Source organism: Podarcis raffonei, chromosome 3 (genome assembly GCF_027172205.1).
Source record: "Podarcis raffonei isolate rPodRaf1 chromosome 3, rPodRaf1.pri, whole genome shotgun sequence".
Taxonomy (NCBI): Eukaryota; Metazoa; Chordata; class Lepidosauria; order Squamata; family Lacertidae; genus Podarcis; species Podarcis raffonei.
The window spans coordinates 39,383,202-39,410,998 of NC_070604.1; the positions used below are offsets into that span (position 1 = coordinate 39,383,202).

A 27,797-nucleotide genomic window follows, 5' to 3' on the forward strand; every position below is an offset into this window, starting at 1 on the left:
CGAGCAGCCTAAAGTGGTACATCCTAGGAACTACTTTGTTCTGAGGAGGTAGAAAGAAAAAAAGGCGAAATAGGAGGGGGAATAGATGACGCGTCACGCGCTTGGAGTGAGGCGGCACAAGCGTACGAGGGCTGTCTGTAGTTCCGGTTGAGGAAGCCGCCGCCGCTCGTGCGCCTCCGGAGGCTGCTGGTTGGCTGAGCGGGCGCGCTGTCGGCGTGACAGCAGGCGGAGGAGGAGGAGGAATAGGAAGCTCCGCCGCCGCCGCCGCTGTTGGTTTGCCGGCTTCGGCTGGAGAGTCCTCCTTTCTTTGGTTCCTGAGGTGGTGCGCCCTCCCGCCTCTCTTTTCGCTCCCCTCACGCTCTCCTCGGCCTCCGCCTCCCCTTCCTTCCTTCCTTCCTCCCCCTTTGCCCTCCTTGCCTTCGCCATGGCCACCCGCTCGTGCCGGGAGAAGGCGCAGAAGCAGAACGAGCAGCACCAGGCCATCCTGGCCAAGCTCCTGAGGGAGGAGGACAACAAGTACTGCGCCGACTGCGAGGCCAAGGGTACGTCGGCGGGGGGCGGGGAGAAGGACCGGACGTTGGGGTGGGTCGGCGGGGGTCTGAGGCGGCGGCCTTCGCGGTGAGAGGGACAGGTGAACAGCCAGGGGTGGGAATGGTCGGTTTCCTTTGTGCCTCCCCCCTTTTCTTTTAACCTTTCGTAGGTGGGTGGGGGGCCGAGGGTGCGAAATGGGAAAGTGGTTGTGGGGTGGCGGCAGCAGCTGCAGAAGGCCGAACAGCCCTGGCGAAACCTTATTATAAAAAAGGCACCTCCGTGGTTTGCTGGCAGGCTTTTTCCTATCACTTGCTGTTGTATCAGCGGTATCGCTGCGGCCACTGCTTCCTGGAACCGGCTTCCTTCCTTTCCTATTATGTCTCTTTCTCTCTCTACTTCTAACAGGACTGACAGTTACTTGTAAGGGTTTTTTGTGGTTGCTGGGGTGTGGGGGAAATAAAAGGTTTTGTATATGAGATGCACACACGCACTGGGCAAAAGAGTTCCTGCATTGCAGGGGGGTTGGGCTCGATGACCTTTGTGGGTCCTTCTGACTCCACAGTTCTGTGATCTCCCGCCCTTCTAAAAGCAGGGTTTGATCTGAGCAGTGCTCTCCTCTGAGGATTTAGCAGGCACAGAGATACACCCTCTTCTAACACTTAGGAGTAGGAGGACTCCCGTCCTGAGTCAGGGATGAGGAGGATAAGGGCTAAGTTCCAGAGAGGCTTTTCAGGTTTGTTTGGGAGTTTGGGCATGCCTAGTAGGATTCTTGACATTTTTTTGTTTTTCCTTTCCCAACAGCAAGCTGTAATGCCACACAGCAATTTGGCTTTGGAAGTGTTCCTTAGTTTTGAAAAGAGGGTTGGCTGCGTGGCATGGAAAGGCTAGCTGTTAAAGATGAGCATGCCTGAGGCCCTGTTGGTTCATGGAACCAAATTCTTGGGTTTTTTGCCATTATTTGGAATGATACATAGAAGTGAATATTGTATCATTTTAGAAGTTCCCTGATGAAGAGTCTGGTTCAATGTGTTGAGGTTGTAAGGATTTGCACACGCTGTAGGCTCTTCACCACAGTTGCTGGAGTTGAGTAAGTATTGTTGACATTGACACTGACACATGGAAGTAAGTTCCACAGACCTCAGTAGGATTTATAGAGCTGGTGTTCAAGGCTATGTTGCAAAGGCAGCAGAGTAAAAGAAAAATACCCTTGGTGGCTCAGGATTTTGCATTTTAGAATTGGTTTTGACTCGAGTACAATCTAACTTTTTTTTAGTTATGATAAAATGTGACAACATTGGGCTTTTGAAAACCTATTCAAATGGGAAACAGTATCTGTCTGGAAACTTCTCTGTCATAGCAGATGTGCACAGGTGATTTTGTTCCTATATTGATGGCTAGTTTCAGGTGGTGGTGATGGGAGACCTTATAGCCCATGTGTTAGTGTTCTGCAAGGCCTATTTTGTTTCCCAAGCTGTTGTAACATCTAAATGACCTCCTGGGTGAGAATATCCAGAGGTCTTGAGTTAGGTGCCATCAGCATGCTAATACCACCCAGCTCTACTTCTCCTGTTCTTCAGAATCAGGTGGTGTGATAGGGAGATTGAATCAGTTTCTGGAATCAATAGTGGACTGTAAGATTGCCAGAAAAACCCTGAAAAGAAGATCAAAGTTAAGATCAAGTTACTGATAGTAAGACATTGTTTTATTATTATTATTGTTGTTGTTCTTGTTGTTGTTGAGGTGGTGGGAAACTTGTTATGGTTGGGTTGCAGATTGAGGGTGTGTGTTGATTCAACCTGTATTTGCAAGCCAAGGTAGAATCTATGGCAAGAAGTACATTCCACCTCCCAATGCAAGCACCAGCTGTTTCCTCACAGAAAGACCCTGGTCAATTTGATCACTGTTACAGTAACATCCAGTTTATACTAGGACCAGGTGTTGTACATAGGACTGCCTTTGAAGATGTTGGAAACTGCTGGTGGTCCAAAAATACAATTTCTAGATTATTCATAAAATTGGCTAGTTATTAACTTGATTGGCCACTGATCTGTTTCCCAACACAGTTCAGAAGTGCTTCTGCTTACCTAGGTTTCAAGTCATACACAGTGGATCCTCGGGTTAGGAACTTAATTCGTTCTTGAGGTCTGTTCTTAACCTGAAGCACTACTTTAGCTAATGGGGCCTGCCGTTGCGCCGCCGCTGCACGATTTCTGTTCTCATCCTGAAACAAAGTTCTTAACCCGAGGTAATATTTCTGGGTTAGCGGAGTCTTTAACCTGAAGCGTATGTAATCCGAGGTACCACTGTATAGGCCTTTAGGGTATTTGAAGGAGTGCCTAATCCCATGTGAGTCTTCTCATATGTTAAGGGTATCTTCTTCGGTTCTTTTTGGGTGTCCCTGCCTTCAGAGACATTGAGTGGAAAAAGGACCTTATCAATTGCGGCTTCCTGTGTGTAGAAAACCAGGAAAGTTTGCCTTGTGCTGGATTTCAAGTCTTCCAGGGTTAGATTAAGATCTCTCTATTTACCTGTGCCTTTTAACTGCATTCTTAGATTGGTTTTTTCCTGCTGCTTTGTTCTGCTGCACTGTTGTTTTAATTGTATTTTGATTTTCTTGTGTGTGGTTAAATATTTATTCTAAGCCTCCATATTGATATGGAAGTTATCCCATTGAAGGGTGAGGTATTAAATATTTTAAATTAATACCTAGAGCAGCAATTCAGTTCTTACCAAGTATGATGACATTCCTTCCTTAATCTTAACTTCTTTTTCTAAACATACTCCAGAAATAGAAGGTCAGAGCTAAACATTTATTGCAGCAGTTGTCAGGGAGGAGTGGTTTACAGACTTTTAACTATAAGTCTGCCCACAGTCCCTTGAATGAATTAGATCATTGCATTATTTCAAAGTCAGGGAAACAGACTGTGTGGTTTTATGCAAAGTTTGACCTAGAATTTCCTTGATGTTTCATTGTGTTGCCCTACCATAATAAGGAAGAGAAGTGAGTCATACCAGTGGGCTAATGCTTGCTTTGCCTGAGCACACATCAGGAACTTGTCTCCCTAACAAATGCTGAATTGCCTATGCTGAATGTTGAAACACAAGATAAAAGAGGGAATCCTAATTTCAAAAGTAAGAATAATTTAATAGGCTGAGGCCTAGGATTGCTGCATGTTACAAGGATTCACTTGGTTAGCAGAACAGCTTTCATTACTTTGTTTTCCAAATTCAGTCAGTTTCCCTGAAGTCATTTTTTCAGATGTTTCAAAGCTTCACATACAAGAAACAAAGTTATCTGTGATCAGCAGTCTGTAAAGTCAAACTTGGGAAAAGTACAGTTGCTTACTGAGTAAAGAGTAGCATCAATACTTAGAATGCCTGGTAGCAAAGTAGCAAAATGAGTAGGGAAATAATCTTGACCAGCAACCTCTCTTTCTCCCCCAAATGAGATCCACCTTTACTGTAGATCTGATGTGGGAACCTCTTTGTAATTCTCCATCTTCCCTTCCTCCCACCTTCTTGTCTACATCCCATCACCCTCCATATTGTGTGTGTGGGGAAACCCTACCACTCACACCCCTCAAAAATGTTAGTAGCATTATTTCTGTAATAATATCAAGGTAGTAAAATGCTGTGGTGCGCTGTCTGGAGAGGGTACTGTGAGGCTAATTATATCTGGTCTTGTATGGCATGGTTTTGTGGGGGTTTTTTGCTGTTGTTATTGCTGTCATTGTGTGCTGAGGTGTGTGCATCAAATAAATAAAACTCCTTTGGGTTGTAATGACCTAGTTTAATTTAATTCAGGATATCTGCCACCTTCACTCCCATACCTGCAGTTGTTGGCACCTTTGAAATTAAAAAACATACAGCACCTAGCATAGTGCATTACAATTGCTACAGCAGGCAGAAAATTCATTAAATGGTCTACTAAGACCCTACCAAGCCCTTCGACAATGTTCAATTGGTCCATGGGAAAAATGGCTTGGGAACCACTACTTTAAACCTAAAGGGGAATTAGTGGTGGGGAATCTCCGGGCAGTGGGCACAATTTATATCTCAGTTTCTGACTTCTTAATACTGCCTTTCCTGCAGAGGGAGGATGTACATGAATCCAGTACCCATGGTAGAACCTTCCTTCATCCCACTAAATATGATACTGTGTTGCATGTGAGCATGGCTAATGAGTGCACTGCAGTAGAAACAAATGGAAACAATCATGTACCAGAACTCCGCCCCATTTATGCATGGTTTATGTCCCAAGGCACTGTACGTATAAGTGAAATCGCTTATATTTGAGACACAACTGAAAAGGCCTGTGAACATCCAATTCCGTCCCTTTTTTGTGACGTTTTTGGGTCACTTCTGGGTTTGGGCGATGCACACATATTGAATGCACCTAAAACAGTCGCTGCCTGTATGCAGGGTGTTGGGGGGGGTGTTAGTTGAAGAAGCAATAAAGATACAGTGGTTATTCAAAATTTATGCAGTATTGTTATTGTTTTGTTTTGTTTTAAGTAAAGGGGGCGGAGAGCCTAGCTGGGCTTGTCCGCAGGGGCAGAGAGTCCCGCATACCTCCCTGCAGCAGCGGAGGGTGCGCTGCACTTCCCTGCAGTGGCTGGGGGCTTACCACGCCTTCCCCGGGAATTTACAAAGGGGAGGCATATAGTAATAGTAGAGATGAAAAGATATAATGTGTACTTGATTTAAACATTTAAACAATAACCTGGATTATTATCTAAGTGCATCAGCGCTAGAATACTGCTGTGGTATGATATGGGGACAATCAACCTAACTGACTAGTCAAGTGTCTAAAAAGAGTCCAGGTTTTTATAGTGAAATAGTTAATTCTATCTACAATTTTATACTTGAGGAAGAAAAAACCAACTCATTTGCTAGGAGATCCAGACGATTGCACCCATGGGGCTTCCCTTCTGGAGGAAGAGGGAAGGCAGTTTTCATTTATTTCTCCCTGCAGTCCCGACCATGCTTCCCAAAGAATGTTCTAGACTAGAGGGTTATGGGACCATTTAGAACAATGTGGGTGGCATTGGGGGCAAGATGAGAAATTGCCTCTTTTTCCATCTTCCTCCAACAGTGGCTTCTGCTGGACCTCAGTTCCTTCTGCAGTAGTAGGAGCCTTTCAGTTTGTTTAAGGACAACTGGATACAACCACAGAAGAAAACATCAAAGTGCCTTTGAAAATGTACTGAAAGAAGTTCCCTTAAAAGGAATTTGCTTTAAATGTGGTGTTCCACTAGAATTCCCAGGTCTTGGGAGTGAAATCCATTTAAAAAAAAAACGCCGCCCCACATCACTGATTGCAGCACAGTTCATTTGAAAGTCATAATTGAGCAACAACAAACCTTCAAAGGACAACTTGAATTTTAAAAATTGCTGATTTATCATCAAGTTATTTGTTATTTGTTTAGTACTAAGTCAAAATGTAAAACTTTTCTCCTGTTGCAAGTGTTAATTTTTAACATAGAAAAGCGAGGCAGAAAGTGTGATTGCTGATTACTGCTATTGTGAAAGATCACCGTCCTTGCCTTGTACACATTTGTCCTTCGTATAGAAATGTCACACACTGTACCTCTTGCATTTCATGGTATTTTGGCCCCCATTGTTTACAGTTTCTTTAAGTATTTGTCAACAGAGAATTGTACTTAATTCATCTGAAGTGCCTGCTAGTCCATGAAGACTTATGTCACAATAAATCTGTTGGTCTTTAAGGTGCCACTTTACTCTTATTGTTCATTTCAGTTGTATAACTAAGTAGCCTTTTGTTATGACTCCCTGTTACTCGCTGCTTATAAGCCGACATGCTGTTAATAGGATCAGAAAATAAAAGGCAATTTGGAACTATGGCATTGCAGTAAGAGGTAATAATTATACATTATGGAAGTGGGAATAAAACAAGCCATTGTATATTACAAAATAAAGGTGATCCTTTAAAATACAAAATATTGGAAACCCATATGGTAGCTCAGCACCTTGTATGTAAGTTGTAGTTTATTACTTTCAGTCATAAATACTGTCACAAGTCAGACCCTCACTCTTAACACCAGCAGGCAGCAGATTTGAGTTTTCCGCTCCTTTGCTGTATAGTTTTGTTGTACTATATGACTACTGTGAAGTACTCATTAGCTCATTGCTTGAATCTTACAGAGGATTTCTTTCCTTTTTTTGTCAGTTTTCAATTTGAGCATACCAGGACTTAAGATACAGGAGAAATTTTCTGGCTAGTACTATTAAAATGCACAACAAGTTGAATATATGTTGATTCACTTTAAATTTATAGCAAATTAACTGAATTACTTAAAGTATACATGCTGTGATTAATTCTCCAAATTTTGTGTAATTGGTTTGTAGACTACAAACACAATAAACATTGATTTAGTGCAGATTTAAAATTTTGTTATTATAGAGTGCATATTCTTGGCTCATTTGAAGAGCATGCCAAGTGTGGTGGCAGTCAAACTTTACATGATTTTTAAAATTGCATTTAAATTGGCTTGTATTTTATCTTGTTTATATGTGGGGTGCTTTGAGGATCCTTTTTATTGACTGAAATATGTCATATAAATTTTACATATTTCTTGAAAGTATTTCTATACCACCATATCAAAATATCAGAGTGGTATACAATGTTAAAACAAAAAACATAATCAAAACAATACAGACCAATCATTAAAATGTCTGACTAATCTAAAAATTAAACAGCTGCAAATGCCTTTGACATAAAAAAGAGACACCTAAAACTTAAAAGCAAGGGTGACTACTGAAACTTCTTAGAAATCTTCCACAGCGTGAGACTAACAACATGAAACTCCTGATTTCTCATTGAGGACAGTTGAGTCTCTGTAACATGGGAGACAACTAGTAGCACTCCTGGTTGATCTCATTTTCTGAATAAATATACATTAAAAACCACGTAGGAGGGGTAAGGATTTGGGCATCTGAAGGAAGTGAAGAAGATAAGAGTCATGTGATCCTGTAGTCAACTCACAACTGAAGCCGAGCATGAATTTGCTTATGACTTGAGGAACAACTGGCTGAACATGTCTGTTATGGTTTAACTTGTGAACCACTGAGATCTTTGGATGAAGGGCAGTATATAAATGTAATAAATAATAACAATAATAAAGGGTGGGGAATCACCATCCCACGGGCCTAATTAGTCCCACCCAGTCATTTTGGCCAAGCTTTTCATGTTTTAATAAGACATTCTGTTTTCTGCAAGTTTTAGTATTGCTTTATTCCCCCCCATCTTTTCTGTATTTTAGTGTTACTATATTAATCCTTTGTTACATTTCTTTGATATGTATGGGTCACAAAGAACTGGAAATAAAAATAAATACTTGCATCAATTATTTTTGATGGGATATGTACTCAAATATTGCTCCAGTCCAAGTCCATGCTTCTGTTCTAGCAATTCATGCATGTACTAGTGCTGTGTGTGGCTCTCCTTAGCTGAATCCTGAATCAGGAGAGGAAACATGGGTAGGGAGGAAGGATTAAAAGAGAAAAGCATGAGATCACTACCCATACAATCCAAGAAATCCATTTCTTTTATTGAAAGGAAGGGCTAACAAAATGATAATGACACTCACCCCTGAACTTCCAGTAGATGTAGAATTGCCAGGGGCTATAATTTATCATATCAAGGATGTGATTATAGGTGCTTTAAGTGAAATGCTTCCCTCAGTGGTTTAGGCAGCTACCCCTGGAAAGATACCCCAAAGGGAAGGGATCTCAAATTGAGCTCACAGAGATAAGGAAAGTTAGAAGGGAGAATATAAGTTTTAAGACAAGAGTGGTCATGTTGGGCAGCTGTATCAGAACTGGAAGAAAAGCATCCCTGCAGTAGGGACCATCATACAGATGCAGAGCCTCTACTTTAAACAAAGTTCAGTTTGGCTAATCTGCTTGTACCTAATCCATAATGATGTTTCTTGGTGACTGGATTTTAAAAGTAGCTTTAAAAAGTAGCTTTCACAGTGATGCTCATTTAAGCATCATTATGTTAAAGAAAATGAAATGGCACTTCTCTTATGCCCTCCTCTGGCAAAAAGATCTACTACATGGAGGAACAAATTTAGTAAGCACATGCCCATCCACATGCCCACAATTGATCCTTTAAAATTAAATAGAAGTGTGCATTTCAACTACATTCAGTTTTGTTTTACAAGTGGCAAGAGAACCGTGGCATGAAATCTAGCACTTCAGTTTCTGTAGACTGTCCCACATGATTTTGTTTCTATACTTTGTGGCTCAGACAAGGATTTATCAGCTGGTCTGTAACTGTCACAGTATACATCATCTTACTTGGTTTACAAATTGAAAATATTTCTAATTTTGTGCAACATTAAATTCAACATCATTAATATGAAGACATTGGTTGCAAGGCGATTATTTCATTATCATGCCCTGTAAACGCTTGCATCATTCTTCTGCATTCACCCTTTTCAAACGGAAGGTGATCTCTTTATCTCTTCCTGTTGAATGTTTAATCTGATCTAGCAAGGTAATCTCTGTACAGCTAATCTAGGGTGAGAGGAATAATCTATGGAGTTAGAATAACAGGACTACAGTGGTACCTCGGGTTACAAACACTTCAGGTTATAGGCTCCGCTAACCTGGAAGTAGTACCTTGGGTTAAGAACTTTACCTCAGGATGAGAACAGAAATTGCACACCGGCAGCAGCTGGAGGCCCCATTAGCTAAAGTGGTACCTCAGGTTAAGAACGGTTTCAGGTTAAGAATGGACCTCCAGAATGAATTAAGTTTGTAACCAGAGGTAACCCTGTATGCACAGTGGTCATCAAAATTGAGAATAGGATCTTACTTAGAGCTGCCATATGTCCAAAATTTCCTGGACATAGCTGCGATTTGTCCTCCGAAAATAGCGTCAAGGTGCAATTTTTGAAAAGCAGCAAAAATGTCTGGGAAAACCTGGGCATATGGCAGCCCGTATCGGAAGTGTTGATTTTTTGGCAACATTCCTAAAAAATAGGTAAGAATTTCATATACCGTATTTTTCGCTCTATAACACGCACCTGACCATAACACGCACATAGTTTTTAGAGGAGGAAAACAAGAAAAAAAATCTGAATGAAACAGTGGATGTATCATTTTGGTGCTTCATGCTGTGGCCACAGACATGTGATTTGACGATGAGTTTGCGGTAGGCGAATGCAAAAATCCTGAGAATCCATGTGGATCTGTGATTTGTAACCACAGCAACCGAAAACAGCTTTTACAACTTTGTAAACAAAGCAACCGAAAACAGAAGAGGGTGGGCAATAAGACCCTGAGGCAGAATGCAGGAAAGCAGCAGCCTCCTCTCTGCAGCGCGCAATCTGATTTTTGCCCCTGCACTCGGGCCAGTCGGCTCCAGGGACCACACATTCGCTCAATAACACGCACAGACATTTCCCCTTACTTTTTAGGAGAAAAAATGTGAGTGTTATAGAGAGAAAAATACGGTATATTTTTTGGAGATTTTGCAGGAAAAAAGCTCAACAACTTTGCCTCTCCTCCCAAAAAAGCTCTATTCCAGGACAGGTGTCATAGGTCTTGTCATCCAGGCTTCCCTTAACTCTAAACTTCAGTTACTGATAAGTGTATACTCAAACCCTTGCTCTCAGTTACTGGAATACTGGAGTATAAAAAAATTTCTGGGAGATGACTTGTAGATTGTGTGAACAGTCAGCTGATTCTTGCTACAACTGAACAGATGGATGTCAGTTGACTTTTTTTTTCTGTAGGAACAGGTCCCTTTAATTAGATGAGTTTCCAAAACTGGTCTGTGAGCTTCATTTAGGTGGTCTGTGGATTTTTGGGTGGAATACAGTGGTACCTTGGTTCTTGAACTTAATCCGTTCCAGGAGTCCATTTGACTCCCGAAACCATTCGAAAACCAAGGTGCGGCTTCCAGTTGGCTGCAGGAGCTTCCTATACTCAAGCGGAACCTGCGTCGGACGTTTGTTTCCGGAAAACATTTGCGAACTGGAACACTTTCAGGTTTGCGGTGTTCAGGAGCCGATTTGTTCGACAACTAAGCCATTCGAGAACCAAGGTACCACTGTACAAGGAGAGGGCATGTCCATTATATTAAATATTAGCTCAGTTGGGGAGCGTGGTGCTTATAACACCAAGGTCACAGGTTTGATCCCTGTATGGGTGCATATTCCTGCACTGCAGGGGGTTGGAGTATATGATCCATGGGGTCCTCTCCAAATCTGATTCTATTCATACTGATTTTTAATTGTATTTTATTGCTTCCTTTATTGCTTTTATTTCTTGTGTTGTATTTTATTACATTAAAATTTTAATTCTGTGGAGAAATAGAAGAAGCAATAAAATACAAGTAAAACCATACAGTATCTAGCACAGATGAGGTATGAGAGACTCTGTTGGCAAGTAGGTAATGGCTTTTCCCACCTGCCTTGCCCCATCCTCCAGCCCAAGCAAACTTCAGAAGGGAGTTCCTCCCACAGGCAGTATGTGTATGTGTATTTTAATGAGCTAAATAGAGAGATTATGAGTCATAAACTTAAACTTAATAGTGCTTAGTTTATTTTTTGGTTGCTATTTTGTTAATGTTAATATTTTATAAATTGTAAATACTGTATTGATTTGTTAATCATATAATATGACTTTGCTTTTTTAGCTTATTTTTAATTGTTGATTTCTTAACAATGTTTTATAGATTTCAATTGTTTCACTGATTAATTTTTTTATTATTCTATAAGATTTATGCTGTACTTGTGATGTTCTTTTATGTTCTATCTTATTATTATTTATTGTTTGCAAGCTACTCTGGGATTTACTTGGAATGAAAAGTGGCATAGAAATTAATCAATCAATCAAAATCAATCAAAACTGTGTTGCATTGCAGTTGCTAAAACAGACATAAAAAACCTTTAACAGTCTGCCAAGACAATCAGCATTTTTCAAGTGGTGCATGAGAAAAAGAGTTTGGAAGCTACTGTATTAGAAGAGCACCTCAGGTTTTGAAAAATTGTGTTGCTTAAGATACTGAGTGCTAGATTAATTTAAGCATTTTACTTTCACTGTTCACCTAATTTGTGTATACATATAGTTGATTCAGGTGTTGAAGAAACTTGCAGCACAACTGGATATAACATTTAGAGATCCATGATCAGAACTCTTACTTTTAAAAATAGTTTAATAACAGCCACAGGGAGAAAAATATTTAACCTTTCATTCCGTGCCATTTTCTTAGTGAAAACTGTTTACCTTCAGCTTCCTTTTAGCCTGTGGGGGGTGGGAATCCCACAGCTATGTGTACATTTCCCCCCCATGAGGCAAATAGTTTTGAGTACATAATTTTCATTTGGAAAACAAGAGGGTGAAGAAAAGAATACACCCCTTTTCCCCAGTGACATAGTACTGATGGGATTGCCTTCCTCCTCCACTGTTAATAGTTTAACGAAACGAAAGGAGATATGCTCTCAGACCTCCAGATCTCACAACTTACTTGACCCTCAACCTGTTTGTCAGTTACTTTGCTCCAGTATTAGATCAAGAACTGTGTGTCTGTGTGCACGCATGCAAGTACATGCCTAGTTCTCTGAATAATTTGTTGCCTTTAAATTTTACTTTAGTTCCCTGATTTAATTTTGCAGTTCTCATTTATGCCTGCAGCTATATTAGATTAGCATCAGCAAGTGTATTCTGCCAGGGCTATATCCTCTTTGTTTAAGTAGCAAATATCTCCAGTTTTTGTCATAGTTGTGATTCCTGCCATGTAGAATTCCATAGATGCTCTATCATTACTTCTAGTGTATAATCTGATTTAGCGTATATTTTCATTTGTATCACTGTAGAAAATTATTGTCTTACCTATTGAGCAAGGCAAGAAAATTAAGAAAGGCTCCCGGCAAGAATACACGTAATGGATGTTATACACACATCCCTTCTCTCTATAGAAATGGGTCAGACAAGTTATTATGAATGCAAATTGAAGGGGTACCTTTGATATTGTTTAAATCATGTCTGACAATATAATTATTTGTGTGTGTGAATCTGGTTTATTGCTAGACTTACTCATTCGGCAGGTAAATAACCAGGTCTTCATAAAGACAGCAGCTTTTGGAAAATGGTTATAAGAGACCTCATTGTATCCTGCTCCTTTACCCCTGAAAATCAAAATATATCAAAATTGATGCATTTTTTAGCTCTACAAAATTAACATGCAAATGACTAATGGAATTGTTCCATAGGAACTTGATAATTTTGTGCATCTAAAACTGGGCCATTATGTTTAGTCTTTTTCACCAAGAAAGTAAACTGATTATAGGTTTTCCAAGAATTAAGGGCAGGTTTGCTTGTTCTCTGCATGGATAAATTAACAGTGCCACTAGGTGGAGCTGTTAATCCAAACAAGTGAAAATTGTCATTAAGCATTTAGTTTGCTTCCTGTTGAACAGTGCTGTATTTTGGAATTATTAGAATACCAGATAAAACTGGCTGTAATGAAGAGCATAAGAGCTATAGGACTCCTGGGATAGGCAAATGCTAAGAAATCATCTTAACCTGTATCCTTTATTGGAAGAGATATAGTAAGTAGTGGCAGAGCATCCATAGCACATTGGTAGAGCACCTGCTTTTTGAGTCCCAGATCTGAATACTGGCCTTTCCAGGTAGGACTGGGCATGTCCCCTATCTGAAATGCTGGAGAATTTATGCTAGTCAGTGTGGACAGTACTGATCAATGGCCTGAATTGGTATAAGGCAGCGTTCTATGTTCCTAAGTAGCATACAAAGATGCATACTGTTATGGATTTCATCTAATGAATAAAACAACCTATTGAAATGTTCCAGCTGAAATAAGCCCTCAGTGTTGGAAGGGTGAAGTTTACAACAATAATCAAATAGAAATTTGATACCGCTTTTTATGAAATAGTCAGGAAGTGTATCAGTTTATATATGTTGGGAGAATCTGAAAAATGAAACTTGTAGACTCTGATTTTCAGCCATACTATAGAAAGTGGACCTGCTGCTTTAAAATAAAGTCAGTATTGTGAAAAATGAGGTTCAAGACATAGAAGCTGTCCTTAATATGTGAAAAACTCAAATATGGCAGAGAGCAGGATTGCCATTTTTTAAGGAAGTGAGTATATCTTATGTTGCATTATTCTCCAGCTGTGTGTCTTTAGAAACATTGACAGATGGTTGGCTGTGGCTTTGTATCAAAATAAGACTAAGCTTTTCCTCTGCTTTCTTAGTTGATGTGCTCCCCATAATTGCATAGATGATTACTGCAAAAAAAGACAAACAGATGTTTGAAGTACTGCTTGTTATGCTGAAGTTGTGAGGAAAGGTAAAAAGTGAGACCCATGGGAGATAGCTGTAGCATCCACTCTTGAAGAGAGGATATTTTCAAAATAGATTAGCATATGTAGACTGGAGCAATGATATCTAAACTCTCAATAGTTTTGATCATATATGCACATACTGAGGGATGGCTGGAATAAATGTCAAAGCCATCTTTGACTTAGTTGTCAAAGATGTTGGGCTGTGCAGTGAAAGCATATTGTTTGTTCTGATGTTAGTTCTCCATTAAATAGCTCACTGCAGAAACCACAATGACTTTTGAGAAGTATGATTATAATACCCTCATGCAAATCAGAGTATAATTATTCCTGGGCAACCATATCATGACCCAGAATCCCTTCTCTGAAGCTTTTTTCAGTATGTCTGATACTTTATGATATAATGATTGAGCTGGTACTTTCTCTTTCATCCAATACGTATAAAACAGATGACCTGGGAAAGTGGCTTCTGTGGCTACCTCTCCCACTTAATAATTATTTTCCCCCTCTCATTAAGCCCATGAACATGCAATTTTGCCACAGATGTGCTCACTATGAGTTTCAGACCTTTTGGTAGGCTTCAGAGGTACTCTAACAGTGCAAATGCAAGTCGTTTTATGACAGTCAATGACCAGTATCAGGACAAAAACACCAATTACAAAATTTAAAAGCTGCAAACGATAAAATGATATAAAATTGCATCTTTCTGCCAGTCTCTTGACAAGCAATATTGGTGAACAAAGCTCAAGCTAATCTTAAGCTATTATAAATTTATTCCAACTCATAGCAGAAAAAACAGCTCAAAAAAATCCAACCAGAAACAGAGCAAAATATAGCAGCAGGCAATCCATCAGACTACAACAAAGGGTGAGATGGGAAGCAGGGCCACTTTGTTGTCTTTGATCCAAGACCAGCTATGGCCTGGTTTGCACATTATGGTTTGCAACCATGGCTTAGCATGAATGTGCAGCCTTCTGGAGAGAGATTGCAGCTCCTTTGTTCCTCCCTGGTCATTCTGCTGCTACACTGAGCTAAACCATAGTTTGTTTTAGAATGTATTCAAACCTAGAGCTCTCCTAGACAAACTACAAGCTGTAAACTGTACCACAAACCTTGGATACATCTTATGGTTAGTTTGGAGAAAGCTAATCACACTCAGCCAAACTTTTTTTCAATCACTGTGTTTGTTTTTGCTTTTCCTTTCACCGTCGCCATCCCTGTTTTTTTCTTTTGAGCCTTTCAGACCGTTTTTAAGCTGTTCTGGAAGCATATTAGCTGAAAGCTTGCAGGGAAAACGCTTTAAATCAGTAGTATGACCAATGGCCAGTGATATTGGGAGTTGCTGTACACACCACATTGGCCACCCCTTCTTTAAATAAATGTATAAGCTTAAGAGTTCTAAAAACTCCCAAAGTGCATTGGCAGAATTTTTTTTGGGGGGGGATTCCATTATGAGTGTTCTATTGCTGTACCAGCATAACAAAAAAGAATATGGCCATTACTTAGGATCTTTTCTAGCCCAAAGGCTGAGACTAAATAAAAGAGAGTGGCCCACCAGCTGTGACAGTCTTTCAAATAAATCACGACTTCTCTGGAAGTAGCTGCGACACAGCAGGCTATAAGTCCTTATGGGGTATAACAAATTTGCTGGGACTTTTCGCCTTCATCTTCCTCTCTCCCCTGCAGTAGCATTTGCACCCTTGGAAAGGAGGAAGCTGGATACTATATCTATCTATCCATCCATCCATCCATCTATCTTAGTTTACAAAAATACGTGCATTGTCTCTTTTTTCAAGTTGTGTTTTCTACAGATCAGTTTCATTTGTTGTGAGACATTAGTGTTGCATGTAGTATTAGGTTGGGAAGAAAAGAGGGGGAGGAGGAATGGTGAGTGGAATGGGCTCAGGTGGTTCTGCTTCTATTCTACTACTTAGTGTACGTGTGGGGTTTTGTGTCAGCGTCACTTGTATGGGTTCTCTTACTATTCGTTTGTTGTATTTCCTTGGTGGTGAGAGAGGTTGGGGGTGGCCTAGGGTGTGGTTGGTTGTGTTTGGTTGGCTGTAGTGAGATTTGTTTGTGTGTGTGTATGGATTTTTGCATCAGGTAGCCAGATTGATACATATGCTGTCAATGGATTCTTGTTGTTGACTTGCTGGGCTATGTATGTGATAAAGGGGAACCATACTGGGGTGAAGGCATCTTCTATTTGTCCCCATGTCATTTTCAGTTTATTGGTTAGTTTTTCTAATAAGGCTGTTTCCCATACTATTTGATATCATTAGTCCATGCTTACTCCTGACAGGTCTCTCCAACGTTTGGCTATGATGCTAGCTGGATACTTGTAAAGGCATAAGTCATCCTTAAATTTGTTTTTGCGATTTGGGGACTTTCACATGTGGTGCTGATAACATATTTTATCATTGAGTGCATTAGTTGTAAATGTTAAATGAATTAGAAGGATGTTCTTGTTTTTAAATGAAATGTGTAGTCTAATACATAGGCTTATATTCAAAACATACAGATGGGCAATATAAATAATGATAAAATGCCATGTGAAAACAGTTGGTGTGTGTTATTCTGTCATGAAGTAGCACTGAAAAATTCACGGATCAAGTAAATAAGATCTACCATTTGAATGTGCCTTTTACCTGAGGCAGTTCTACCCAACAAATCTGTTGTTTGGGTTATCATCCCATTACAACTTCCTTTAATTTTCAGAAACATACAAAAATCTTTTGTTAATAAGAGTTCAACTTAACTTTGTTGAGACCATTATGGAATTTAAATCTGTGATGTAAGAAAAGGGCCACATGTGCTTGTGTTTTATCATGTGAATCAGTTTCCTATGGCACCCCACATTCATGTCATCTTGGGTCAGTGTAGGTGTAACCAGGGGACTATTCCTTATGTTTTGCAGATTGCCTGTTTTCCCTTCTAGCACTAAAATAATTTGGTCAAGCAACCATTCATATAATTTCCACTTACACATCCTACCACACAGCCATAGGGTACTACACTACCCACATTTCACACAATTCTCAATACCCCAAAGACCACCTCTCCCCGTATGAACCAACCTGGACCCTGCAATCATAATTTGAGCCCTTCACATGCCCCCTCCGCGAGAGGCCTGGAGGGCGACAACACGAGAATGGGCTTTTTCTGTGGTGGCTCCCCACTTGTGGAATGCTCTCCCCAGGGATGCTCGCCTGGTGCCGTCATTACATATTTTTAGGCAACAGGCCTTTGGCTAATTAAACAATCTATGGCCTTTTAAACTGGGGGCAGGGGGATTATTGTTTGTGTTTGTTATTATGGTATGTATTTTTGTGCTTTTATATTGTAAACTGCCCTGTGATCCTCCAGTGAAGGGTGGTATAGAAAATGAATGAATGAATGAATGGAACTGCCCATTTTGTCCCAACATCTTTCTTTCTAAGAGAGCTAGAGATTTTAAAAAATGAAAGCTCAGAGTCTGGGACACCTGCCAACATGCACCACTGGAAGCCTTCACAGGTGCCATGGCAACCAAGGGTGCTGGATTGGCAACCACTGAACTATAACTGTAGAAGACTTTGATCCAATGGACTGCTGGATATTATTATCTTCCTAGAGTTGGAAAAGCAATTTGTGATGCTATGCAAATGGGCCACTGCCTTGGAAGTAAAAGCAAAGGCCTACATGCAGTAATATGTGCAAATGGACTGTCTGAATGATAGTCTTCAACTGTGCAGGCTGACAGTTGCATTTATATGCCCGAAATAAAGCTTATTTTAAAACATAGCCAGATCTTGCAATATTTTCATATCAGTTATTTCCCATAGGTCCACGATGGGCTTCCTGGAACACAGGTGTCTTTATTTGTATCAGATGCGCTGGAATTCATCGAAATCTGGGGGTTCATATATCAAGGGTCAAGTCTGTCAACTTGGACCAATGGACACCAGAACAAATACAGGTAAAGAAAACTAAAGTTGTAGTGGGGGCAACAGAAATCTTCTGGAAAGTTTATTTCACAAGCTTAATTGGTAAAATGGATTATCCTTGCCCACCTTTAAAAAAAAAAAGGACCAACAAATGTTATTTAGTTAGAGGCATTTTCGTTAGGAGGACACTACGTGGCAGCCACTATGTTTGCTTCCCTTGCGGATTTCAGTATTCATATCTACTTAAAATATCAAGACTACATATTGAAGGCTGTTTGAAACTGCTTCCACATGACAGCTGCCATTTTCTGTGTGAAAAGAGTAATGAAATGGATTGACGTTCCATGCTAATAATGGCTTGTCTTTGTGCTGCCAAACTTGTATTGTGGCAGCTTGCATAGTCTAACAGTATTAAAAGCTTTCTAGCCAATAAAGTGAATGATGCCCTGAAACTTTTGGCCCTCTATTTTGTTCACTTGTTCATAGCCTGATCCATTTTGGCATAGTTTCTCCCATTTTTCTTAGGGCTTCTTCCATATTCAGAACATGATCCCAATCAATCAAGTTGTATATTGCAATTTTTTTAAAAAAAAAGTGGTGATTTTTACTGAAGGCAGAGAGAACCTTCATATTGCCCTCATTAATAATCAGGGTGGTAATAGTATCAGTTTCAGTTTTTCAGGCTGAAGAAAGGGGGAGCATCGTCCCAGTTGTTTTGATAATCAAGATGCACCCTGGCAATTCTCCAAAAGAGAGGCCTGCTTTTTGGAGGGTGTCACAAGCATGTTTGATAAATCAGTCCTGTTTTGCCTTATCTCAAAATAGCCACTATTTTTTCAATGTTTCTGACGACAGTCTTTAAGGATTTTCAGTTTACAGGAGCATTTCACTTGTGTTACATTATCCAGCTTTTCAACAAAAACATAACTTCACTTAGCCTGATGACCTGTTCCTGTCAACTATCATTTTGTCCATTAATACACTTAAAGTAGAATTCTATAAATTTTTAGAAATGTGACATTTAATTATCAAAAGGCAGTTTAAGCACAATTGTAAAAAAATACAGTACTTGCAACATCAAAAATATAGAAGCAATTTATGTTATGGTATAAAAGCAGTGTGCAGTATATTTTATGGTAGCGGAAACATTTTCAACAGGGATATTACCATTTCCTCAACACTAAAAGTGCCTGATAATATCTGCCTACCAAAAACTTACAATAGAATTTAGCATTGCTTAGGCAGTACTATGCAACCTTATCCCAACAAGACAAAACTTGTACAATGCACATGTTATTTATGCTTAAAATAGTTACCTGCTGTCAAAGGAAAAAAGGGGGGAACTGACAAAATGAGTGTTCTTTTGCCTGATTTTTTTTAAAAACTTCCATTTAGTAATCTTGACTGCTCCTTGTAACAGTGCAGAGCTCTGAAATACTTCCACAAGGTTTTGCTACGCGTAGCAAGAAATCAGTCAAGAATAATACCTTAAGCTTTTCGTTGTTGTCAGCGCTGCCCAAGGTCCCAGCTCACACAAGACCAACGCTGCTTCTTCCTCAAGTAAAAAAGTCTTTATTGAAGTTCAGTTTCATTTCCAGACGCGCAGCGCGCAACGCTACGTCTATGCCCTAGACCGTAGAAGTCCCATCTGAATCTCCTCCCCCCTGACACCAGCTTAAGATTCTAGCCTTACTCCACCTCTCCCTCTGTTCCTTCTTTCTCTGGGTCCTCCTGCTAGTCGGAGTTTCAGCCCTCCTAGATTCTTCTGACGCTGAGTCCGTCGACTCTTCTCCCCCCCTCCTTCGGGCTTTAGGACCTGGCTCCCAATCCGGGTTTTCTGCTGTCCCGCGCTCCTCCACATTTGAACTTGGCGCGCGCGCGCAGCCTCCCACTTTCCTTCTGACCGTTACACTTGTGTCACTGCTCCCTCTTTCGGGGAGGCTAGCTGGACCTGGCCTTCCCTCCGTTTCCCCACTCCCCGATGGGGGCGTGGTTACCCCTGACTCATCTTCTCTCCCCGCTGGAGGAGAAGCTGGTCCTGACTCATGTGACTCTTCCCCCCCACTGTGCTCTGGTGGGGGAACTGGTCCTGATCCTCCGCTACTCCTTTGGGACTCCCCTCTGGTTCCTCGTTTATGGAGCGTCCCCCCTGGGACTCGCCTCGCCCTTACCATAGGCGCCCCCTCCTGGGAATCTTCTGATTCGCTGGAGAAGCTCATGGAATCCCTCGGGCCACTGTCATATTCCCCTACGCTCCCCTCTGATTCCTCTCCTCCGCTCTCTATTTGCTCTCTCCCCTGCTCTTCTGCTCCTGAGCCTCTGACAGTTGTGTTTGAAAGTTTTACCTTGCAGAAAGCATACAAGGCACGTCAGCACTGTTGCTTTTGCAGAATATAATTCCGTGAGAAGATTTCATGGAAAGGCCAGAATATTATGATAACTTGCGAAAAATGACTACAAAAGTAGTTGCTTGAATAGTTGCACATTTACAGGCCACTTCTAACTATAAATACTCAAAAGTCCCATTGATCTTGATAGTAATGACTTTCACGTACAAATGGTTATGACGTCAGTGGCTGTGTTTGCAATAAGAATTAAAATGGTCCATCTTTTTTCTTTTGCTATTGCTTTTAGTGCATGCAGGAGATGGGAAATACCAAGGCAAGGCTACTCTACGAAGCTAATCTACCAGAGAACTTTCGAAGACCACAAACAGATCAGTATCCTTTGTGCACTGCCATACTGGGAGAAGACAATAGTAATTTGAGTATTATTACAATGTACATGATTATATTGTACCGTGCATAGAGTGATTAAATTGAAAAGGAGTAAAAACAAGAAAAAATACTGGATGATTGGTTTTCAGTGAATTGTGAGACAGTTTTTAGTTTATTCCAAATAATAATATATTCAGAGATAACATTTGGTTAAATACTGCTAAATATGTAGAAATATTACGATAAAGAGCTTGGTCTAGTAGACCACTTTTAGTAGTGCAAAAAAAACAACAACCCACAAATAAGCATAACCCAGGTGACCTCTACCCCTGTCTTTGGTTGGACAATCTCTGAGGCATCTCCCATCCCTATGTACCACTTCTGTACTGTGCTAGTGCATGTGAACTAGTGATGGTAACACATTTTGGAAACAGAGTTTGGAAGGTAGTCCACTCAGTTCAGAGCCAGCACTAGCACCCATCCATTCTGACATGATGTATAATGGCTTTGTGGCACACCTCTAACAGTGTCTTTCCCCTGACCTGTCTACAAGTGTTACCAGAGTTGTGGACGGGAAGGGAAAATGTCAGACAACAGGGCTAGCTAAAACTCTTAGTTCTAACTTACTGTAATGAAGACTTCTGAACATGCTTGGAACTATAAAAACTGTTTTTGTTTTTTTAAATTACCCCTAGCCCATTGATAGCCAGCAGGGAAGCATTAACTGTGCATAGCATAGGTGTGACTACATTAGTCAAGAAAGTGCACCTCCCTAACTTTTTCGAGTCTGAACTAGAAAAGTTGGGGGAAATTTAAAGAGCTGCTTTTTTTTTTTTGCTTACTAATGCTGATCATATAGTCACTCCTCACATGCATTTTGAGATGTAGTTCAAAAGATTTTATGCTAGAAGGCTCGATGTATTAAGGTGTGCTTATATGAAATCAAGTATTGAATGAGACCTTGCTAAAATACTAATTAAAATTGAATGTGTGTGCTTCTAGCTTTAAAGATCTTATCTAGGATATAACTGGGAATTAAATGTTTTGTACTGTAAACCCTCTTTAGTTTGGTCTGTGTTCTGTCTTCCTTAAGTTATCTGATCTCAGAGCTGTGGAATTTTTCATCAGGGATAAATACGAGAAGAAGAAATACTATGACAAAAATGCTGTTAATATCAGCAGTGTAAGTAAACGATCAATTTCTTCTGAATTTTGGTTTAACATGTGCATGTTGTAATATAGTTAAATTATGCATACTATGACATATTTTAAGTGATTGCTCCCCACCTCCACACCCCACTGTGATCCGCCTAACAAAGCTGCTCCTGGCAGTTGATGGATCCCTCTCGCAAGGCGTGGGATAGGGCATGGGGCAGCTGTAGCAGGATGGGAAATCAGAGGCATTTTGGGCTACCCTGTGCAAGCCAGGGAGAACTTTCTGACAGTGAGAGCTGTTCAACAGTGGAACAGACTACCTCAGGAGGTGGTGGGCTCTCCTTGCTTGGAATTTTTAAAGTAGAGGTTGGACAACTAGCTGTCATGTATGCTTTAACTGAGATTTCTGCATGGCAGGGAGTTGGACCAGATGACGCCCAGGGTTCCTTCCAACTCTACAATTCTATGATTCTGTGATTCCTCCCCTTCCTGTCACTTCTGCAATCACTGCAATCCATCACTGTGCATGGATTTTAACAAGTGAACAGGACACTTGCTTATGAATTATGTGGTATCACAACACCATGTGATTTACATGCTGTGCTTGTTCCACCCACCTGTCAAAATTGACTACTAAGGGCAAAAAAAGTTTCCCTGCTGACATATTATAAAAGACCAACCCTGTCAGTACAGAGACAGGAAAAATTATCATTAATCATAAAATTAGTGTTAATGACTTGCATGAAAAATAAAGTACTGTACCATGCCCACAAGCTGAGGAGCTCTTAGGGAGAATGAAGAGGAATGTGATTGAAACTGGCTGTCAAGTATTTGTGACTCTAAACTGATGGGTGGGGTACTGATAGATGTTCCTTCAAGGCTCACGAGAACCTTTGCTACTGAAAAGAACTTGGGCATGTAAACTCATTAACTGTAAAATGGAAATTGCTTTGCTGAATCAGAACAGGGATTCCTCTAGCCAAGCATTGTATCCCGACAGTGGCCACCAATTTGCATGGCTGAGCTGGCAATCCTTTGTTATGATCAGAGATATACAGTTTTAACATTCAGCTCTGCTGTTATGGCTAAGTACCATACTTCCAGGAATCCTTCTAGACCTTCTGAGAAGTCATTTGACCTAGTGAGCACTTGCTATTCTCATGGCAATGAACTCCATAAGTTGGTTATGTGTTGCCTTGTTGACCACCTTCATTCACACCAAGCTCCTTTTGGGAGGGGGGTAACTTGAAATGCAAATAACATATATTTTTGCTACCTGTCTGCTTGAAGGTAGGCAGTGTGGCTCTACTTACAGAAGGCATCCCTATATTCCTCTGCCCGAAATCAGTATTGGAATTTTGCTGTGCAGTGATCTATATCAGCCCATTGATCATATTACTACAACTTTTACTTGGCAGACTGACCTTGACCTTTTAAAAATCCTAATACACCATTTTAAAAGATAATATTAATTTGCTTTTGGGATCCAACAGATTCATTATAATCCTAGCTGAAAATAAAGTTGCCTATTCAAAATGACTTTAGTTTAACATTTTTTGAAAAAAAAAATCTTACTATTTTCACATTCCAAAAAAAAATAGCCCCAATTTGCTTGTAATGCTAAGCCAAATTATTACTTAGTGAGAACAAGCAAGTGACCTTGAGGAGCAAAGTCACCATGATTCTTGTTCCGGGTACCAACTTACTTGCTCATTCTTGCTAAGCCGTTGTTTGACTTACCCTGTGGCCTTATTCTCACATAATGCTAAACCAAAAGCTGTTTGGGTACATTGGACCTCACAGTGTTAATTTAAATGCATCTTAGGTGTAACAAAATGCCTTGGGGGATAAAATGGAATTGTTCATATGTGAAATGCTGGACTCGGAAGAGAAACCAAAGAAACCAGTGTTGCAAATTTGCCATACGATAAAAACTGCTCCTGGGCTGGGGTCCAGCATAGCCCAGCAGTGTTTTGTAATTTTTTATACATATATACTCTCAGGGTTGTGGACATAAAAAAAAAATCATTTAGTGCTCTTGAAGTGGAATAATCACAGCAAAATAGAATTTTTCATATAGACAAACTGCTAAGTTATGCTCCTACCCACAACAAATGGTTTGTGAGAGTTAAATATTAAAAATAGTTTGTAGTAATCAAAGAATAGAAAATACAGAGTAACAATTTGAGAGTAGAAATGAAATGAAGTTGTGGTTCCAAGTGTTACAATGAGATGTTGCCAGCAGAATTTTTAACATCACGTGTGGCTTATGGGGCCTCTTAGTAATGTCAAGAGTTGGCCGTTGTTTATTTAGAGAGGCGGTTGCTCAGTGGGGGAGAACATGCTTTGCATGCAGAAAGTCCCAGCTGTGACGCTGTCTTGCCTGCCTAGTTTCTGGAGATAACTGAAAAGCTTGGGCTGATGGATTTGGCATTTCAAGGCTCCTACACCTCTACTTTGCAGGAGCGCAAAAGTTTATTACTAACAGGTAACAATGGGCTTTCTTAGGCCTTCTGATTGTGACTGCTCTTTGGGAGTTTATGGAAATTTCTGAAAATACTGCAGTAAATTTCAAGGTATAATTGCATCTGCTCATAAACAAGCTGAATAATACTTTGTTGAATGCTGAAAATACCCTGCTGATTACAAGTGTATGTAGAAATTCTCAAAAGACTATAAAACTGCATTATAATATACCCGGCAGTTTATGGTTAGAAGGCTGTTCCTTATTAACGAAGATTTTTTCCTTTACTGTTTTGAAATGGAGTGCTTTATTTGAAAGTTATACATTTAGAGTTCTGAGTTATTTTGCTTCAATCTTTAAATAAATAATTCTGTTAGAATGAGCAAGAACAAAGACGCCTTAGCCTCCTTCCCCTTCCCCATGGGACAGTGTTCATTTTCAGTTTCAGGACATTAATATTTCAACAGTCACACTGGATAAAACTGAACAATGGATGAAATGTAATTATTTTCCCTCGTGCTTGTGATGTGATCTTATCCAAGTTCATTTCTTATTTTATATTCTGGTGAGTTCATCCATAAAGCATTCACTATTGATTTTTTTAAAAAATTGCCTTTTGAAAAAGCTGTAGTAAAATTTTAAAAAAGATGAAGAGGTAACTGCATGTAATTTGCATGTAATGCTAAGCCCAAACCACGGCTTAGTGCGAAGAAGTGAATGTGGAGGTGCCAGTAGAGGAGATGGCAGCAGCTTTGCTCGTCCTTGGTTATTTTTCTGCTGTGCCGTCCTGAGCTGCAGTTTGACTTAGTGCCATCTGAACCTGGACTCCCTCCAGACAGCGGCAGAGCATATGCCCGTCCCGCCAAGGGCGGGCGCGCTCCCGAGGGGGGCGTGGCGCAGAGGGTGCCCTCCCAGGTGCGGGATAGCTGCTTGGGTATCCTGCAGCTGGGGGCGGAGTGAGCCGCCCATGGTGGACATTCAGTGTGCCGCCTGCCCGCAGCTCCCAAGCCTCCCTCAATCTGTCAAAATGAAGGTGGAAGGGGGGAATGCCACTGGCAAAGCAGCGCAGCTCCCCTCTCTTACCCCAGCGGCTCGGGGTAGGCTTGGCAGTCATAGGCGGGCGGCACACCAAATGTCACCACCCTCAGTAAGGGCACCCAGGGTGGTCCACCCCCCCCTTCTATGCCCCTGCCTCCAGAAAAACCATGAGCTGTAAATCATAGGACAGCTTGTGGCCTTTTTTGACAGAGCTAAACCATGAACCTGTGTTTGGATGATATGTTAAACCAAAACATTCCCTAGCTGAGTGCAGCAACAAAATGACTAGGGAGCAAAGCAGCTGCATTCCCTTTTCTAGGAGCTTATTTTGCACTAAGACACTGGTGGCGCTTTGGTCTAAACCACAGAGCCTAGGGCTTGCCGATCAGAAGGTCAGCAGTTTGAATCCCCGCAACGGGTGAGCTCCCGTTGCTCAGTCCCTGCTCTTGCCAACCTAGCAGTTCAAAAGCATGTCAAAGTGCAAGATAAATAGGTACTGCTCCAGCGGGAAGGTAAACGGCGTTTCCGTATTCTGCTCTGGTTCGCCAGAAGCGGCTTGGTCATGCTGGCCACATGACCCGGAAGCTGTATGCCGGCTCCCTCGGCCAGAAAAGCGAGATGAGCACCACAACCCCAGAGTCATCCGCGATTGGACCTAACGGTCAAGGGTCCCTTCACCTTTACCTATGCTTTGCAAACCAAGCCAGCATGTACTCTTCTGCACAATTGTTAAATTTTGTGTGCTTTAGTTAAACAGCTAGGTTGGTCTGAGGAAGTATTCTGAATTCTCATTGGTCTTCCTTGAAACGCTTAATGTTTTCAGTAGCGAAGTTAACCAAAACATGTAGTCCTCAACATGCATACGTTTTGTGTCGCTGATTTCATCTCTGTTCTGCCTTGTCTGTATTTCATCTGTATCTTCTGATAAATGAGAAACAGCAAAGTAAACTGATGGTTATTCTGTAGTCTTAGTGAAATCTGCCTTGGCTCCTTTTTCTCATCTTTCATCTGCTTTGTACAGATGTCTTCCTCTGATGCTTCTCAACCTCTGGCATCTTCTCCTTCTCTGCAAGCTGCTTCTGAGAAAAACAAAATAGAGGTATCTCCTCTTCCTTGTGTGCTTGTTGCATGCAGATGCTTTCTACGTTGAATTTGAATAATGTTGAAAAGTATTCTCTAGGCCAATCCCATGATTTGTCTGTAAACATTTTAATTTAAAACACAAGTGTTATTGTACCCCTCCTTTAAGGTAAACTGAAGAGATCCATTCAGCTAAACTTGCATGTTTGAGAGTTGAGGTGGTGGTTGTGTCAATGTCCCACGTGTTTCCTGTTCTTTTACAATAGTATATGGTGTTTGCTCCCGTTGTTTGGTCCCAGTTCCTGCCAACCTAGCAGTTCGAAAGCATGTAGATAAATAGGTACCGTTCCGGCGGGAAGGTAAATGGCGTTTCAGTGCGCTGCTCTGGTTCGCCAGAAGCAGCTTAGTCATGCTGGCCACATGACCCGGAAGCTGTACACCGGCTCCCTTGGCCAAGCGAGATGAGCGCCGCAACCCCAGAGTCGGTCATGACTGGACCTAATGGTCAGAGGTCCCTTTACCCTTTACCTTTGTGGAGTTTTGATACCTTTCCACAGTTAGTGCAGGTGTAATGCTACACTGTTTTGAGGCTTGACAAGACAGGGGATGGTACTGAAACCCAATTTCATTGTCCTCCTAGGGTACTTTAAATTACCTGGGTAAGACCGCTACCATTTATCAGGAATTTGAATTGCTGTGAGACACAGTCAGATTATGACATTGTACTATTACATCTGAAGAAAATATTTGAGAGCTTAGTGTGATCCTGCAATCCTCAGTGAGTGTCTTTTTGAAATCTATGCATTTGTCTCAAGAGCCAGGCGTTGTGAAAGACATAAGCAGCAACAAGCAAGTAAAAAAAGTCTTGGCCTAAGAGCAACCAATATCTGCCTCTTCAACAGTCAGTTCCAGGCCAGGCAATTCAGCTGCTAAGTGGCCATTGGAACATCAAAGAACAAGGGAGACCACTTAAGTACACTTTTACCCTGTTACAGTAACTATTGTATTATTTATTTTATTGTATTAGCAATACATTTTCCGCCAGTTTCGGAGCTTCAGCTAAAAGGCAAGGTATAAATATGCCTAAGTAAATTAACATTATCTTGGATGAAACTATGGCTGTCAGTGTTTTAAATGATTATCGTATCTAAAACTGATAACAGAACATCTTTCCCACAGAAGGAAAAGGAAAAAAGGAAGGAAGAGAAAAAGAAAGATAGAGAGCCAGAAAAACCTTTGAAATGCTTAGGAGTTGAAAAAGTAAGCTAATTTTTTCTCTTACTAAAATATATTTTTTGTATATATTGCTATTTGTAATGTGTGTTTAAAATGCATGAAATAGAAGTCGTTTGAATAATTTTGAAAGCTTAAATATGACACTGCTACCTAGCAGCATGAACTGCATGGAAATCTCAGCTGGAAATACTAATGAGACAAAAAAAGCTCATGACAGCTTCCATCAAATGTATTCACAAGAGCAAAGAAACTTCCATTCTCTCATTCTCGGATGGCCTTGGGTCTCTTCTTCCAGCTGCCTTTTCGTGCT

General features: G+C 40.7%; 1 protein-coding gene across 2 annotated transcripts in view; it reads left to right on the forward strand.

Moving 5' to 3' along the window:
* Positions 1 to 211: 211 nt before the first annotated feature.
* Positions 212 to 27,797, forward strand: part of SMAP1 (small ArfGAP 1) — a 57,557-nt gene continuing 29,971 nt past the window's right edge. Inside the window, exons 1-6 of one of the 2 annotated variants that reach the window (XM_053381246.1) lie at positions 212 to 542; positions 17,696 to 17,829; positions 20,432 to 20,517; positions 21,622 to 21,697; positions 26,193 to 26,270; positions 27,431 to 27,511. In XM_053381246.1, the coding sequence (XP_053237221.1) occupies positions 425 to 542; positions 17,696 to 17,829; positions 20,432 to 20,517; positions 21,622 to 21,697; positions 26,193 to 26,270; positions 27,431 to 27,511 (573 nt within the window). In that variant the 5' untranslated portion in view covers positions 212 to 424. The remainder of the gene's footprint in view (positions 543 to 17,695; positions 17,830 to 20,431; positions 20,518 to 21,621; positions 21,698 to 26,192; positions 26,271 to 27,430; positions 27,512 to 27,797) is intronic. The other variant, XM_053381247.1, reaches the window with a different exon arrangement.